The sequence below is a fragment of the Salmo salar genome, chromosome 11, assembly GCF_965601325.2.
Source record: "Salmo salar chromosome 11, fSalSal1, whole genome shotgun sequence".
In the NCBI taxonomy this organism is placed as follows: Eukaryota; Metazoa; Chordata; class Actinopteri; order Salmoniformes; family Salmonidae; genus Salmo; species Salmo salar.
This window is the reverse complement of record NC_138301.1, coordinates 55,072,049-55,089,610: the sequence shown is the minus strand read 5'-3', so window position 1 is coordinate 55,089,610 and position 17,562 is coordinate 55,072,049. Positions and strand designations below refer to the sequence as shown.

The window sequence follows — 17,562 nt, the reverse complement described above, 5'->3', positions numbered from 1 at the left end:
CATAAGCAACGTAATGTCTGTTTATCATAATACTACAACGTGAAACAAATCCGCGATGAAAGCGTTTCAATAAAATAATACATGTTGAAGATTACTGTTTTTGATCGACATAATGTCTACTTTGCAGTGGTGTAAAGTATTTAAGTAAAAAACACTAAAGTAATAGTTTTGGGTATTTTTTCCTGCTTTTACTTCAGTAAATTTCAAAAGAAAATAAAGTGATTTTTACTCAATACATTTCCCTGACACCCAAAAGTACTAGTTACATTTTCAATACTTGGCAGGACAGGAAAATGGTCCAATTCACACACTTATCAAGAGAACATCCCTGGTTATCCCTACTATGAGCCTGCTGGTTTTCTGTTCTACCTGATAATTTTGCACCCACCTGATGTCTAAGGTCTAAATCAGTCCCTGATTAGGGTAAAAACGCAGTGGATCTGGCTTCAAGGTCCAGAGTTGAGTTTGAGGGGCCTAGTGTCTGCTGGTTTTTAGTTGTTCCTTTCAATTAATACGTAGACAACCAGGTGAGGGGAGTTCCTTACTAATTGGGGACCTTATTTCCTCAATCAAATACAAGGGAGGAGCGAAAACCTGCAGACACTCGGCCCTTTGGAATGAGTTTGACACTCAACTATGAAGTACATAGTTGAGTTGTACAACAAAGTTGCAGTGGTGGAACCAATTGTCATACTTGAGTAAAACAAAAAAATACCTTCATAGAAAATGACTCAAGTAAAAGTCACCCAGTAAAATACTATTTGAGTAAAAGTCTAAATGTATTTGGTTTTAAATATACTTAAGTATTAAAAGTAAATATAATGGCTAAAATATATTTATGTATCAAAAGTAAAAGTATAAATCATTTCAAATGTCTTATATTAAGCAAACCAGGGGATAGCCAAGGCCACACTCCAACACTCCGACATAATTTACAAACAAAGTATTTGTGTTTCGTGAGTCCTCCAGATAAGAGGCAGGGCAGGGTTTCCCCAACTCAGTCCTGGGGTCCCCCACCTGGATTTATGTTTTGTTTTTCCCCCCTAGCATTGACTACACAATCAAAGCTTGGTTATTTGAATCAGCTGTGTAGTGCTAAGGCAACAATCAAAACGTGCACCCGTGGGGCCCAGGACCGAGTTTGGGAAACCCTGTAGAAGGGTAAGAGTGGAAGACCCCTGCATTAGGTCCTCCATTGAACGAGTTTGACACCACTGATACATCCTCCATCCAATCCTTTCTACAGTACATATCTCCACCACCAGATAGCAGGCTTCCCTTCCCTTCAGCTTCATGTACAGAAACAAATTCAGACTATGGATATAACCTATAGGACTACAGATTCAGACCTTTATGGATCTAACCTATTATTAAAAGACTACAGATTCAGATCTTTATGGATCTAACCTATTATTAAAGGACTACAGATTCAGATCTTTATGGATCTAACCTATTATTAAAGGACTACAGATTCAGATCTTTATGAGTCTAACCTATTATTAAAAGACTACAGATTCAGATCTTTATGGATCTAACCTATTATTAAAGGCCACAGGGTTTTTATATATGTTTTTTTGTAACTGTCTATTTACCACCACAAACCGATGCTGGCACTAAGACCGCACTCAGCGAGCTGCATAGGGCCATAAGAAAACAGGAAATTGCTCAACAAGAGGTGGTGCTCCTGGAGGCCGGTGATTTTAATGCAGTGGAACTGAAATAATTTTTGTTACCTAATTTCTACCAGCATGTCACCTGTGCAACTAGAGTAGACAAAACTCTAGATCACCTTTACTCCACACACAGAGACACATTCAAAGCTCTCCCTCGCCCTCCATTTGGCAAATCTGACCATAACTCTATCCTCCTGATTCCTGTTTACAAGCAAAAACTCAAACAGGAGGCGCTCATTGATGCTAAGCTACAGGACTTTTTCGCTACCACAGACTGCAATATTTTCCGGGATTCATCCAATGGCATTGAGGTGATATGAACCTACCAGATAAGCTAAATGCCTTCTATAATCGCTTCGAGGCAAACAATGCTGAACCATGCATGAGAGTACCAGCTGTTCTGGGGGACTGTGTGATCACAGTCCAGGGGCCATATCATTATCACATGTAAAGTAGCCTCCTACTGTAGGGGCCATATAATTATTACATATAAAGTAGCCTACTACTGTTGGGGCCATATCATTACCACATGTAAAGTAGCCTACTACTCTAGGGGCCATATCATTACCACATGTAAAGTAGCCTACTACTCTAGGGGCCATATCATTACCACATGTAAAGTAGTCTACAACTGTAGACTATAGGGGCCATATAATTATCACATGTAACAGGGGCATGTGCCTCCATAAGTGAACTACAGCGATCATGTGATTTAAATGTAAATGTAAAAAAAAATTGGAACTGTGAGCTTATTGGTCTGTTAGAATTAATTGGTTGTGTGCTGTGATTGGTTGCAGGTATGAAGACACTTATTCCTATAAAATATTGGCTAATTTCCTGTTCTGTAAATCTGTAGAGAGAAGTGAAAGACAGACTGGTAGCCTGCAAGCTGGAGTTCATTCACAGTTCACACATTTTCCATCCAGTCTCTCTGTTATGTTAATGTTTTACATGTAAGTATCCTAAGTACATTGGTACAAAGGGCTTGCCTATTTTATTAGCATTTACCAGTCTAGGCAGTCTTTGACATTTGTCCTTAATAGTATTGTGTAATCTTCACTGTGAGTCATTTTAACTTCTATTACATTTTAAAACTACAGATTCCTCTATGGATATGATTCATATTTCTTAATATTGTTATATTCAAAACTATAGTGACATCTGCTAGATCTATATACAGTAGCTTCTGTTAGATTTACTGTATATAGCTTCTAACGGTGTTTTTAAAAGCACCATATACCGTTTCCATAGGAACCCATCACGTAGCTGGACAGATCTGACCAGTTGGCTGCCTAAATGACGCCGCCTTCTGGCTTGTCTTGGTCTGCAACGGTAGGCTACTGTATCGGGCGCTACATCCTGAAACACTCCAGTGACGAGTCAACATTCAACAAGGGCAGAGTCAGTGGTACCCGACCTACCCTCGCCACGCTGCTGCTCCAAGGATGCAGGGAAAGGAATATATTTGTCTTTTTCGTCACACCTCTTTACAAAATCACCTGTTCGGAAACGAGGTCTAGGCCTACTTTCTCTGCGAATTTGCATTTCTAATCAACGCGTTTTTGTTCGTTAATCCACGTTTGGGTTTTATGAATCAAATCTTTCACAAGATAATGCGATGATGTCGTCTTAAATGACTGAAACAGAAATAAGCACGTCACGAACGTCCAATGTAATGTATCTGTGTGATGGGGAAAATACTCAACCAGGATGGGTAATAAGCAAACGATATTTACTGATGAACAGTTCGAGGCATATCAGGTAAAATGTGTTCAAATATTTTTTTCTTTCATCTCGTTTAGGCTACTTAATTTACATATTGTCATATCAAAATACATGTAACATTCAACAATATTTATTGTGGATTAAGTAACTTAGATAGGCCTATTTATATTTATTAACCCATATATTTAATAAAAAAACATCAGGAAATTAATCTGACATGATGAATTGCAAATGGCCATAATGAAAGTAAGTTTATTTTCAGGCAAATGTATCTTTCTTTTACACACTGAGAGAATTTTCCGCACGCTATAGTTGTTTATTGTTGGGTGGTTGAGATAAGTCCCAGGTAGGTGGACTACTGGCTATATACTGTGAGATTCCATCCCTAACGGCACCCTATTCCCTATTACCAGAACCCTTATCAAAAGTAGTGCGCTGTATAGGAAATAGGGTGTCATTTAGCAGATACACAAAATTATCACGGAGGTGTACAGGTTTGGTTACCACCAAACAAAGGAATAAATATGCTTGTTTCATAATAGCGCCACGTAAACCTGTGTATGATTTGATTTGTCGTAAACCCCATTGAGCATGGAGTACCTCATCTAAACTCTCCCAGGGTTTAGTGCCCAATGGTTGGCATCAAATGAGGGCGGCTGCCACACCGCCCATCTTTTAAACCTGCTCTCTTTTTCGTCCTGCTCGTCTAAGTCTGTTCATTCAAACGGGATTTTAACGTTCCTTTGTCTCTTTACAGGACTGCACATTCTTCACACGCAAAGAGATCCTACAGTAAGTTTATTTTATACAGTACATGTGCTTTACCATCCATATGTTAACACAATGGATCTGAGACTGTTAATTCCACTTCCCTTTATTAATGAAACACATGATGACCATGGACTGAGGCTGCAATGGCTACTTAACCCAGTGAGCACAAGACGTTGAAAATACATATTCTCTTGTGCTCATAGGGATTATTGTCACACAGCACAGGAGGTTGGTGGCACCTTCATTTGGGAGAACGGGCTCGTGGTAATGACTGGAGCGGAATCGGTGGAATGGTATGAAATACATAAAAAACATGGCTTCCAGGTGTTTGATGCCGTTCCATTTGCTCCGTTCCGGACATTTTTATGAGCAGTTTTCCCCTCAGCAGTCTCTGTGTAACCAGTCCAGTATTTAGAATTCACAAACTAAAAATGGGTTAACGCACTTCTTTCCATTGGAAGCCAAGCCCAGCCAGCAGCTGCAGCCTTCATTAGTTTAACCAAAGCCCAGCCAGCAGCTGCAGCCTTCATTAGTTTAACCAAAGCCCAGCCAGCAGCTGCAGCCTTCATTAGTTTAACCAAAGCCCAGCCAGCAGCTGCAGCCTTCATTAGTTTAACCAAAGCCCAGCCAGCAGCTGCAGCCTTCATTAGTTTAACCGAAGCCCAGCCAGCAGCTGCAACCTTCATTAGTTTAACCAAAGCCCAGCCAGCAGCTGCAACCTTCATTCGTTTAACCAAAGCCCAGCCAGCAGCTGCAACCTTCATTAGTTTAACCAAAGCCCAGCCAGCAGCTGCAGCCTTCATTAGTTTAACCAAAGCCCAGCCAGCAGCTGCAGCCTTCATTAGTTTAACCAAAGCCCAGCCAGCAGCTGCAGCCTTCATTAGTTTAACCAAAGCCCAGCCAGCAGCTGCAGCCTTCATTAGTTTAACCAAAGCCCAGCCAGCAGCTGCAGCCTTCATTAGTTTAACCAAAGCCCAGCCAGCAGCTGCAACCTTCATTAGTTTAACCAAAGCCCAGCCAGCAGCTGCAGCCTTCATTAGTTTAACCAAAGCCCAGCCAGCAGCTGCAGCCTTCATTAGTTTAACCAAAGCCCAGCCAGCAGCTGCAGCCTTCATTAGTTTAACTAAAGCCCAGCCAGCAGCTGCAGCCTTCATTAGTTTAACCAAAGCCCAGCCAGCCACTGCAACCTTCATTCGTTTAACCAAAGCCCAGCCAGCAGCTGCAGCCTTCATTAGTTTAACCAAAGCCCAGCCAGCAGCTGCAGCCTTCATTAGTTTAACCAAAGCCCAGCCAGCAGCTGCAGCCTTCATTAGTTTAACCAAAGCCCAGCCAGCAGCTGCAGCTGCAGTTTCATGAAATAAAGGTTAAAATCTCACCTTTCTGGTAAAAATATAGCTGTTTTTAAGCTAGTTTCCCGCAACTCTACACATTTTGTCATGGGGCTGAGAGAATGTTGTTAGTTTTAAACCTAATTTCCTGCAACTCTACACATTTTGCCATGGGGCTGAGAGAATGTTGTTAGTTTTAAACCTAATTTCCTGCAATTCTACACATTTTGTCATGGGGCTGAGAGAATGTTGTTAGTTTTAAACCTAATTTCCTGCAATTCTACACATTTTGTCATGGGGCTGAGAGAATGTTGTTAGTTTTAAACCTAATTTCCTGCAATTCTACACATTTTGCCATCGGGCTGAGAGAAAATGTGCAGTTCTAATGCAAATTTCCTGAAATTCTACACATTTTTCCTTGGCTTATGCCATGTTCTGAAACCTGTGTCACACGAAGCAATTTGGACGCAATTTCTGTTGCCGATGCCAAGTTACAAGTGACGTCATCAACTTTGCTGAAACACAAACCTGTCATACATCACATCATGTTTTCATAAATGATTTGTTTATCCAAATGTTTAGTAATTGTAACCACATCAATATAGACAGCTAGTTGCCTATTTGCCAACCATGTTTTTGATGTATTTGATACCATTGATGATGAGCTGAGTTTAGCTAGCTAGCTAGTGCAGTTCATGTTAAACAATTTACAGTTGAAGTCGGAAGTTTACATACACTTAGGTTGGAGTCATTAAAACTCGTTTTTCAACCACTCCACAAATTTCTTGTTAACAAACTATAGTTTTGGCAAGTCGGTTAGGACATCTACTTTGTGCATGACATAAGTAAATTTTCCAACAATTGTTTACAGAAAGATTATTTCACTTATAATTCACTGTATCACAATTCCAGTGGGTCAGAAGTTTACATACACTAAGTTGACTGTGCCTTTAAACAGCTTGGAAAATTCCAGAAAAGTATGTCATGGCTTTAGAAGGTTCTGATAGGCTAATTGACATAATTTGAGTCAATTGGTGTTGTACCTGTGGATGTATTTCAAGACCTACCTTCAAACTCAGTGCCTCTTTGCTTGACATCATGGGAAAATCAAAAGAAATCAGGCAAGACCTCAGAAAAACATTTGTAGACCTCCACAAGTCTGGTTCATCCTTGGGAGCAATTTCCAAATGCCTGAAGGTACCACGTTCATCTGTACAAACAATAGTAAGCAAGTATAAACACCATGGGACCACGCAGCCGCCATACCGCTCAGGAACGCGTTCTGTCTCATAGAGATGAACGTTCTTTGGTGCGAAAAGTGCAAATCAATCCCAGAACAACAGCAAAGGACCTTGTGAAGATGCTGGAGGAAACAGGTACAAAAGTATCTATATCCACAGTAAAACGAGTCCTATATCGACATAACGTGAAAGGCCGCTCAGCAAGGAAGAAGCCACTGCTCCAAAACCGACTTAAAAAAGCCAGACTACGGTCTGCAACTGCACATGGGGACAAAGATCGTACTTTTTGGAGAAATGTCCTCTGGTCTGATGAAACAAAAAGGGAACTGTTTGGCCATAATGACCATCGTTATGTTTGGAGGAAAAAGGGGGAGGCTTGCAAGCTGAAGAACACTATCCCAACCGTGAAGCACGGGGGTGGCAGCATCATGTTGTGGGGGTGCTTTGCTGCAGGAGGGACTGGTGCACTTCACAAAATAGATAGCATCATGATGATGTGGATATATTGAAGCAACATCTCAAGACATCAGTCAGGAAGTTCAAGCTTGGTCGCAAATGGGCCTTCGAAATGGACAATGACCCCAAGCATACTCCCAAAGTTGTGGCAAAATGGCTTAAGGACAACAAAGTCAAGGTATTGGAGTGGCCATCTCAAAGCCCTGACCTCAATCCTATAGAAAATTTGTGGGCAGAACTGAAAAAGCGTGTGTGAGCAAGGAGGCCTACAAACCTGACACAGTTACACCAGCTCTGTCAAGAGGAATGGGCCAAAATTCACCCAACTTATTGTGGGAAGCTTGTGGAAGGCTACCCAAAACGCTTGACATAACATTTTAAAGGCAATGCTATCACATACTAATTGAGTGTATGTAAACTTCTGACCCACTGGGAATGTGATGAAAGAAATAAAAGCTGAAATAAATTATTCTCTCTACTATAATTCTGACATTTCACATTCTTAAAATAAAGTGGTGATCCTAACTGACCTAAGACAGGGAATTTTTACTAGGATTAAATGTCAGGAATTGTGAAAAACTGAGTTGAAATGTATTTGGCTAAGGTGTATGTAAACGTCCGACTTCAACTGTAATTATTTGGACGAGCAATGTCTGAGTGGCATAGACTAAAATACAGTAGAATAGAATACAGTATATATACATAGGAGATGAGTAATGCAAAATATTGTAACGCCCTGGCCATAGAGAGGGGTTTTTGTTCTTTATTTTGGTTAGGCCAGGGTGTTACATTGGGTGGGCGTTCTATGTTCCTTTTTCTATGTTTTTGTATTTCTTTGTTTTGGGCCGTGTGTGTGGCTCCCAATCAGGCACAGCTGAAGCTCGTTGTTGCTGATTGGGAATCACACATAAGGAGCATGTTTTTCCTTTGGGTTTTGTGGGTAATTGTTTCTGTTAGTGTTTGCAGCTGACAGGACTGTTTTGGCTGTCAGTTTTCTTGTTTTTTTGTATAGTGTTCACGTTGTTTGAATTAAAATTCTAATGATGAACACATCCTCTGCTGCACCTTGGTCTACTTCTGACGACAGCCCTTACAAATATGTAAACATTATTAAAGTGACTAGTTTTCAAGTCTGTATATAGGGCAGCTGTAATGCGATGCTACTGGCGGCAGAGAAGTCAGGCGCAAGAGAGCGGAAACTGATTTACAACGGTTGTGTTTAATAACCATAAACCACCGTCAACAGACTAATACAAAAAATGGGTCAAACAAAACCCAGTAACTACCAGCATACCGTGCACAAGCACTACAACAAACAATTACGGACAAGGACAGGGACCAACTTCGGCGGAAGTGGTGACAGCAGCAGCCGCTAAGGTGCTAATGATGGCTGTTTAACAGTCCGATGGCCTTGAGATAGAAGCTGTTTTTCAGTCTCTTGGTCCCAGCTTTGATGCACTGAGGATTTTTTATTTATTTAATCTATTTTAGAATAAGGCTGTAAAGTAATTTTGCGGGGGAAAAGTCAAGGGGTCTGACTACTTTCCAAATGCAGCGTATATCATATTTTTTGTAGTAACTAATTTCAGCTGGCACTACCCATTCTTCTTTTCTCTGCCACCAACATTTACGCTTTCAGCTAACTCCTAGTCTCCAGTCCACACTGCCTTGCATGTGGGCTTTCAGCTAACTCCTAGTCTCGAGTCCACACTGCCTTGCCTGTGGTGTCACGTCCTGACCAGCAGAGGGAGTAATTGTATTCGTTTTGGTCAGGGCGTGGCAGAGGGTTTGTGTTGTGTATTTATTTCTATGTTCTGTCTAGTTTAGTTTTCTATGTTTAGGATTGGGTGTTGGACTCTCAATTGGAGGCAGGTGTTTCTAGTTGCCTCTGATTGAGAGTCCTATATAGAGGTGTGTGTTTGGTTATTTTGTGGGTAGTTGTTTGATTTTGCACTGCTATATGTGAGTACCTAGCCTGTAAAACTGGCGGTCTGTCGTTCTCTTTTGTTTATTGTTTTTTCGTGTTCACGTGTATTGAATAAATTATCATGATGAGGACGCAACCCGCTGCGCCTTGGTCTTCTCTCCAGTACAACAACCGTGACATGTGGGCCTTCAGCTAACTCCTAGTCTCCAGTCCACACTGCCTTGCATGTGGTCCTTCAGCTAACTCCTAGTCTCCAGTCCACACTGCCTTGGCTGTGGGCTTTCAGCTAACTCCTAGTCTCCAGTCCACGCTGCCTTGCCTGTGGGCTTTCAGCTAACTCCTAGTCGCCAGTCCACACTGCCTTGCCTGTGGGCTTTCAGCTAACTCCTAATCTCCAGTCCACACTGCCTTGGCTGTAACTTGGAGTGTCTCCAAAGACAGGGCATCTCTCTCTCCCGCCCTCCCTCTCTCCCTCTTCCCCCATCTCCCTTGTTCTCTCTTTTTGCTGGCCTCAGTATTCGAAAGCAATGAAATTCCTGAAGGGTTGCTAGTGCCCTTCCAGAGTGACTTATGGTAGGAAATCGCTCCCCGCTTACAATTAAAAACCTGTAGGAGCTTGTTTTTTTTTTTTTAACCAATGGCCATTTGTTTTCTTGAAATATACTGTAGGTCAGGGCCACTTCAATAATCCTCTGAAGTTGCAAAGCTGCATCGGCAACATTAAAATGACGTATTGGATGTAGATTCCTATTAACACACACTTATTGTCTTTTGATGCGTTGTAGATGACCAATGTATAGTGTAGTGCTGGCCGTTTGCTGATAGTTGCAGACTAATTTACTATAATACTCTGTACTCTCTCCTTGTTAATCAGACTGATACATCTGTCTGTAATACTCTGTACTCTCTCCTTGTTAATAAGACTGATACATCTGTCTGTAATACTCTGTACTCTCTCCTTGTTAATCAGACTGATACATCTGTCTGTAATACTGATACTCTACAGTATATACTGCTACCATACAGTATATACTGCTACCCTACAGTATATACTGCTACTCTACAGTATATACGGCTTCTCTACAGTATATACTGCTACCCTACAGTATATACTGCTACTCTACAGTATATACTGCTACTCTACAGTATATACTGCTACTCTACAGGATATACTGCTACTCTACAGTATATACTACTACCCTACAGTATATACTGCTACTCTACATTATATACTTCTACCCTACAGTATATACTGCTACTCTACAGTATATACTGCTACCCTACAGTATATACTGCTACCCTACAGTATATACTGCTACTCTACAGTATATACTGCTACTCTACAGTATATACTGCTTCTCTACAGTATATACTGCTTCTCTACAGTATATACTGCTTCTCTACAGTATATACTGCTTCTCTACAGTATATACTGCTACCCTACAGTATATACTGCTACTCTACAGTATATACTGCTACCCTACAGTATATACTGCTACTCTACAGTATATACTGCTACCCTACAGTAGTCCCCTTCCCCTCTCCTCTCCTCCACTCTACAGTATATACTTCTACCCTACAGTATATACTGCTACCCTACAGTATATTCTGCTACTCTACAGTATATACTGCTACCCTACCGTAGTCCCCTTCCCCTCTCCTCTCCTCCACTCTACAGTATATACTTCTACCATACAGTATATACTGCTATCTACAGTATATACTGTACAGTATTTTGTCTGGGAAAAACTACTTGCTGAATGTTTAACAGAGTCGGTATTTTCTGTAACGGTTTAACCCTTCCCTTGTGTTGGAAAAGGATATCTACTTATGTTCCGGGTCAGTTTGACCCAGGACAGTAGCCCTTATCACCATGTTGATCAATCCATCATACATTCATCGTTTCAAGTTATGAAGTGAACATGATCTACCTCTCCAATAGTCAGTTGATTCCCTTTTAACCAGACATCTCATAATAGGGGATTGTTTACTGTCAACAACACCCTCCTCCTTTCACTGATTCTGATTTCTGGCTGTGGTAACACACCTCTCTGTTCTGCTATGGTGAACCCTTCCAGGATTTATGGAGGCCACTTTTCCATTCTTGGTGGTTAAGGAGTGGAGTAATCTATAATTGTTTTTGTGAACTCCACACCTCTACGGTTCTGCTTCTCGCCTCATAGTGCTTTAAGTGACTGAATTTGAATGTGTGTTCCAACTAAGGTATCAAGTAAACAGTAGCGATGACTTATCCATGAGTCAATTCAATTCCCTCCATATGTCCCATAATAGTTCATCTAATTTAAAACAACCTCCTCCTTGATACCACTTTCTCCATGGTCTGATTTCCGGGTGTGGTAACAGTTGGTACACCTCGGTTCCTCTGGATGTTGTTGTTCTTCAAACTGAGAGCCACTTCCTTTCTGTTATACCAGGACAGGATGTACCTCACCTCAACATCCTTTCTGTTATACCAGGACAGGATGTACCTCACCTCAACATCCTTTCTGTTATACCAGGACAGGATGTACCTCACCTCAACATCCTTTCTGTTATACCAGGACAGAATGTACCTCACCTCAACATCCTTTCTGTTATACCAGGACAGGATGTACCTCACCTCAACATCCTTTCTGTTATACCAGGACAGGATGTACCTCACCTCAACATAGTTCATTCAGACCAGAGAGGTTCTACTGAGCCTGGTTTTCAGAGGTATGACGCACACACTGTCCCCAAGATGGATGGCTGCAATCGCCAGCGATGTGCCACAAATGACCCAATAAAACGGCAGCACACCAAGCTGTAGTGTGAATCATGAGGAGAGGAGGGGCACCTGGCCGCCCGGCTGCTAAGCAATATATGGATGGGATTTACTAAGTCATTAGTGGTGGGGCTAGCTCTCTCTCTCCCTCTCCCACTCTCTTTCTCTCTGTCTCTCTCTTTCTCTTTCTGTCTCTCTCTGTCTCGCTTTCACTCTTCTCTCTCTCTCTCTCCCACTCTCTTTCTCTCTGTCTCTCTCTTTCTCTTTCCGTCTGTCTCTCTGTCTCGCTTTCACTCCTCTCTCTCTCTCTCTCTCACCTTTCTCTCTCCTTTCTCTCTCTCTCTTCTCTCTCTCTCTCCTCTCTCTCTCTTCTCTCTCTCTCTCACTGTCTCTCTCTTCTCTCTCTCCTTTCTCTCTCCTTTCTCTCTCTCTCTCTCACTGTCTCTCTCTCTTCTCTCGCTCTCTCTCTCCTTTCTCTCTCCTTTCTCTCTCTCTCTCCTCTCTCTCTTCTCTCTCTCTGCAGGCTGGCTGTGTGGGGTAATGGTGTCAGAGCTATAAAGTGAGGTTTTATTTGTGAGCTGGTGGATTTGTTATAAGGATCCGTTTCAGTAATGTTGGTAATCAAAGGACAAAGTCATGATGAGATGACATAGGGTGACAGTGGAGGAGGAGTTCCAGACTCAGCAGCGGGGAACAGAGCTGGGAACTGACAAATATAGGGGAGAAAGGTTTCCTTGGACGTGCACGTGACGAGGGAAGGCAGGTGTGCGTGATGCTGGGCAGCCTGGCGCCCTCAAGCTCCAGGGGGAGGGAAGAGCAGGAGCAGACGTGACAGTATCCCCCCTCTTGGGGCGCCACCCGGCATCCCACCTGGGCGAACCGGCCGAGACATGGGCGCTGGGCAAGCCGGTTGGGGCGTGGGAGCCTGACGATCCGGCTAATGCAAGACGCCTGTCGATCCCGCTGCAGAGAGGGAGCCCGATGATCCGGTGGAGAGTGACGTGGGATGGGAAGCAGCCGAGCCAAGGAAACCTCTCGAGCCAGCCAGGGCGTGGAAGCCCGATGGGCTGGCTTAGGCACCTGCGGTTCCATCGGCGGCGGAATCCACCCCGACGTCACCAACAAAACAAAAAACTCCTGGACCGGCTGGGCAAACAAGAACTGATGATCCGGCTGAGGCCCGACGTGGGATGGGCGCCAACCGGGGCAAGGAAACCTCTCGAGCCAGCTAGGACGTGGAATTCCGACGAGCTGGCTAGGCACCCTCGGTTCCATCGGTGGCGACCCAGAGCCGATACCACCATTCCAACCGGAACACCAGTACTCCCCGATGCTTCGTATGTCGGCTGCTGCATTCTGTCACATGATATGACACTGGAGAGACGAACCAGGTACTGGGAGTAAAACACTTAATAAAGAACGGACATGGAACGAGACAGGAACAGCGTCAGCAAACTAATACTAAAGACAAAAACAATACAATGCAGCAGCGGGGAACAGAGCTGGGGAACTGACTAATATAGGGGAGGAGATGAACAGGTGATGAGTGAGTCCAGGTGAGTCCAATAACGCTGATGTGCGTGACGAGGGAAGGCAGGTGTGCGTGATGGATGGCAGGAGTGTGTGATGCAGGGCAACCTGGCACCCTCAAGCGCCAGGGGGAGGGAAGAGCGGGAGCAGACGTGACACGCTGTGCACCCGCCAACCTTCCTTCAATTCGCAAATGGCTGAAACTATCTCACCAGGAGAAAGCATCCGAGCGAGTGAAACAGCGCCCCTCTGTCTTACTATATGTAGCCCATGTATTTGATGCTGTCTGGCCAAAAAAGAGAATGACATGCCACACAGCATCAGATACATGGTCTACACATACTGAGACAGAGTGGTGCTGTTTCACTGTCCAGACAGCATCAGATACATGGTCTACACATACTGAGACAGAGAGGTGCTGTTTCACTGTCCAGACAGCATCAGATACATGGTCTACACATACTGAGACAGAGAGGTGCTGTTTCACTGTCCAGACAGCATCAGATACATGGTCTACACATACTGAGACAGAGAGGTGCTGTTTCACTGTCCAGACAGCATCAGATACATGGTCTACACATACTGAGACAGAGAAGTGCTGTTTCACTGTCCAGACAGCATCAGATACATGGTCTACACATACTGAGACAGAGAGGTGCTGTTTCACTGTCCAGACAGCATCAGATACATGGTCCACACATACTGAGACAGAGAGGTGCTGTTTCACTGTCCAGACAGCATCAGATACATGGTCTACACATACTGAGACAGAGAGGTGCTGTTTCACTGTCCAGACAGCATCAGATACATGGTCTACACATACTGAGACAGAGAGGTGCTGTTTCACTGTCCAGACAGCATCAGATACATGGTCTACACATACTGAGACAGAGAGGTGCTGTTTCAGTAACTCGGATGATTTATCTGTGATTGATGCATCTTTCTGTCGGTGTGCGTCTGTCCCAAAAAAAGTATCAATATTTCGTGTGTGTGTGTGTGTGCGTGCGTATCTGTCTCGCTGTGTCCTTCCTTGCCTTTTAAACGTTGTCAGTGGAGACTGTTTACAGACGGGTCATCAGGTCATTAATCACTGGAGAGTTAGTCACTATTAACCCCTCTTTATTCCACTGTGTGACCTCATGTTATTACAGGACCACTAGCATCAGTAATGGAACATTTTCCAAGAGAGCTTTCTGCCATTGGGAGCAGACGACCCAGTGACGTCCCTTTCCAATGTCCAAAAAGACCCGGCGTCAATCTGGAATTGTCTTAATGTCCTCGTCCCAAATTAATCCCTATTCATTTACATTTACATTTTAGTCATTTAGCAGACGCTCTTATCCAGAGCGACTTACAGTAGTGAATGCATACATTTCATACATTTTTTCCCTGTACTGGTCCCCCATGGGAATTGAACCCACAACCCTGGCATTGCAAACACCATGCTCTACCAACTGAGCCACACGGGACTGTTCACTATTAGGGGCAGAGCCCTGTGCCTAGTTGGGATGCACAATATAAGACTGGAATGGAAATGGCCTGGTCTATACACACCGAGGGTACAAAACATTAGGAACACCCGCTGTTTCTATGACACAGTGTATATGTACTCTCTAAAGGACGTGCTTCACGTATTTACTTCCATCTGCTATGAAGATGGATTATTATCACACACACACACACACCTAGTACATAACACTAGGTCCTAGTGGACATCCCTGCAGGGTACAGATAGTGTCTGTCTACTATGGGTAAAGAGACACCTGGGGAGTAATGCTCCTATCTACTTCCCCAGAGTCACATGAACTTGTGGATACCATGTATATGTCTCTGTGTCCAGTATGAAGGAATGCTACACTATATATGTACAAGTATGTGGACAAGGGGAGGTGGGGAGGTAGAATGGAGGAATGTCCTGTGGGGAGGTAGAATGGAGGAATGTCCTGTGGGGAGGTAGAATGGAGGAATGTCCTGTGGGGAGGTAGAATGGAGGAATGTCCTGTGGGGAGGTGGGGAGGTAGAATGGAGGAATATCCTGTGGGGAGGTAGAATGGAGGAATGTCCTGTGGGGAGGTAGAATGGAGGAATGTCCTGTGGGGAGGTAAAATGGAGGAATGTCCTGTGGGGAGGTAGAATGGAGGAATGTCCTGTGGGGACGTAGAATGGAGGAATGTCCTGTGGGGAGGTAGAATGGAGGAATGTCCTGTGGGGAGGTGGGGAGGTAGAATGGAGGAATGTCCTGTGGGGACGTAGAATGGCAGAATGGAGGAATGTCCTGTGGGGAGGTAGAATGGAGGAATGTCCTGTGGGGAGGTGGGGAGGTAGAATGGAGGAATGTCCTGTGGGGAGGTGGGGAGGTAGAATGGAATAATGTCCTGTGGGGAGGTAAAATGGAGGAATGTCCTGTGGGGAGGTAGAATGGAGGAATGTCCTGTGGGGAGGTAAAATGGAGGAATGTCCTGTGGGGAGGTGGGGAGGTAGAATGGAGGAATGTCCTGTGGGGAGGTAGAATGGTAGAATAGAGGAATGCATTAGCTTGTTTGATAAAGTGTTGCCTGGTTTCCAAACTGGTATCCTTACTGACATGCTCTGTTTCACCATGGTGAATCGAAGCCACAGAGCTTCATTTGGATTCCATGCTGTTATCTGGGCCATCTCACTGGCCTCATAGTCACCTGGTGTACCTGTGTCTCTGTCGTGTGACACTGGGTAGAGAGATGTGTGGAGGTGTGACATGAAGGAGCTGAGCTGTAATGACAGAACCTCCTATCTGAGCTGATGAGCATAATGGACAGACGTCGCTGCTGGACTCCTGGACTGATCTCCTCACCCAGAACCTAATCTATCTGAGCTGACATCGCTGCTGGACTCCTGGACTGATCTCCTCATCCAGAACCTAATATATCTGAGCTGACGTCGCTACTGGACCCCTGGACTGATCTCCTCACCCAGAACCTAATCTATCTGAGCTGACATCGCTGCTGGACTCCTGGACTGATCTCCTCATCCAGAACCTAATATATCTGAGCTGACGTCGCTACTGGACCCCTGGACTGATCTCCTCACCCAGAACCTAATCTATCTGAGCTGACGTCGCTGCTGGACTCCTGGACTGATCTCCTCACCCAGAACCTAATATATCTGAGCTGACGTCGCTACTGGACTCCTGGACTGATCTCTGCACCCAGAACCTAAGCTGCCATTAAGGCAGACACGAGAGACTGGAACACAGATGGATGTCCTGTACAGGACCATTCCTACCCTATCTGCACAGGACAGAGAGGGAGCTCCTTCCTAGCCACATGCTGCTCTGAAGACAGAAGATACATGGTCCTAATGGATGGATGTCCTGTACAGGACCATTCCTACCCTATCTGCACAGGACAGAGAGGGATCTCCTTCCTAGCCACACACTGCTCTGAAGACAGAAGATACATGGTCCTAATGGATGGATGTCCTGTACAGGACCATTCCTACCCTATCTGCACTGGACAGAGAGGGATCTCCTTCCTAGCCACACACTGCTCTGAAGACAGAAGATACATGGTCCTAATGGATGGATGTCCTGTACAGGACCATTCCTACCCTATCTGCACAGGACAGAGAGGGATCTCCTTCCTAGCCACACGCTGCTCTGAAGACAGAAGATACATGGTCCAAATGGACCATTCAAGACTAGGGCATATTAGCAGAGAGGCTTTTATTTTTGTGAAGTGGCTATTTGAACCTAATATATTAAACATTTCATTACCCCTCATAGCACCAATTGGGGTCATTTTGACTCTAGAAGCATATATTTTTTAATTAACTAGGCAAGTCAGTTAGAATAAATTCTTATTTTCAATGACAGCCTAGGAACAGTGCCTTGTTCAGGGGCAGAATTATAGATTTTTACCTTGTCAACTCAGGGATTCGATCCAGCAACCTTCCGGTTGGTGCTTATCTTTTCCATTCATTTTAGATTGAAACATACAGCTGTATCTACACAACAGATGAACTGGGACGTGGACTTTTCTCACATATTCCTGACACACATTTTGAGGTCTGAAAACATCTTGACAAACGTACATTTTTGGAGCCAATTTTCGGTTACTGGCCCAATGCTCTAACCACCAGGCTACCTGCCAAACCCATGATATGTCTGATC

General features: G+C 44.0%; 1 protein-coding gene across 1 annotated transcript in view; it reads left to right on the top strand.

Annotated features, from left to right (window-relative positions):
• Positions 1-2,940: 2,940 nt before the first annotated feature.
• The window catches only part of LOC106609698 (calcium and integrin-binding family member 2), a 42,946-nt gene continuing 28,324 nt past the window's right edge, over positions 2,941-17,562 (top strand). The window contains exons 1-2 of the mRNA XM_014208668.3: positions 2,941-3,434; positions 4,156-4,190. Of these exons, the coding sequence (XP_014064143.1) occupies positions 3,384-3,434; positions 4,156-4,190 (86 nt within the window). The 5' untranslated portion in view covers positions 2,941-3,383. The remainder of the gene's footprint in view (positions 3,435-4,155; positions 4,191-17,562) is intronic.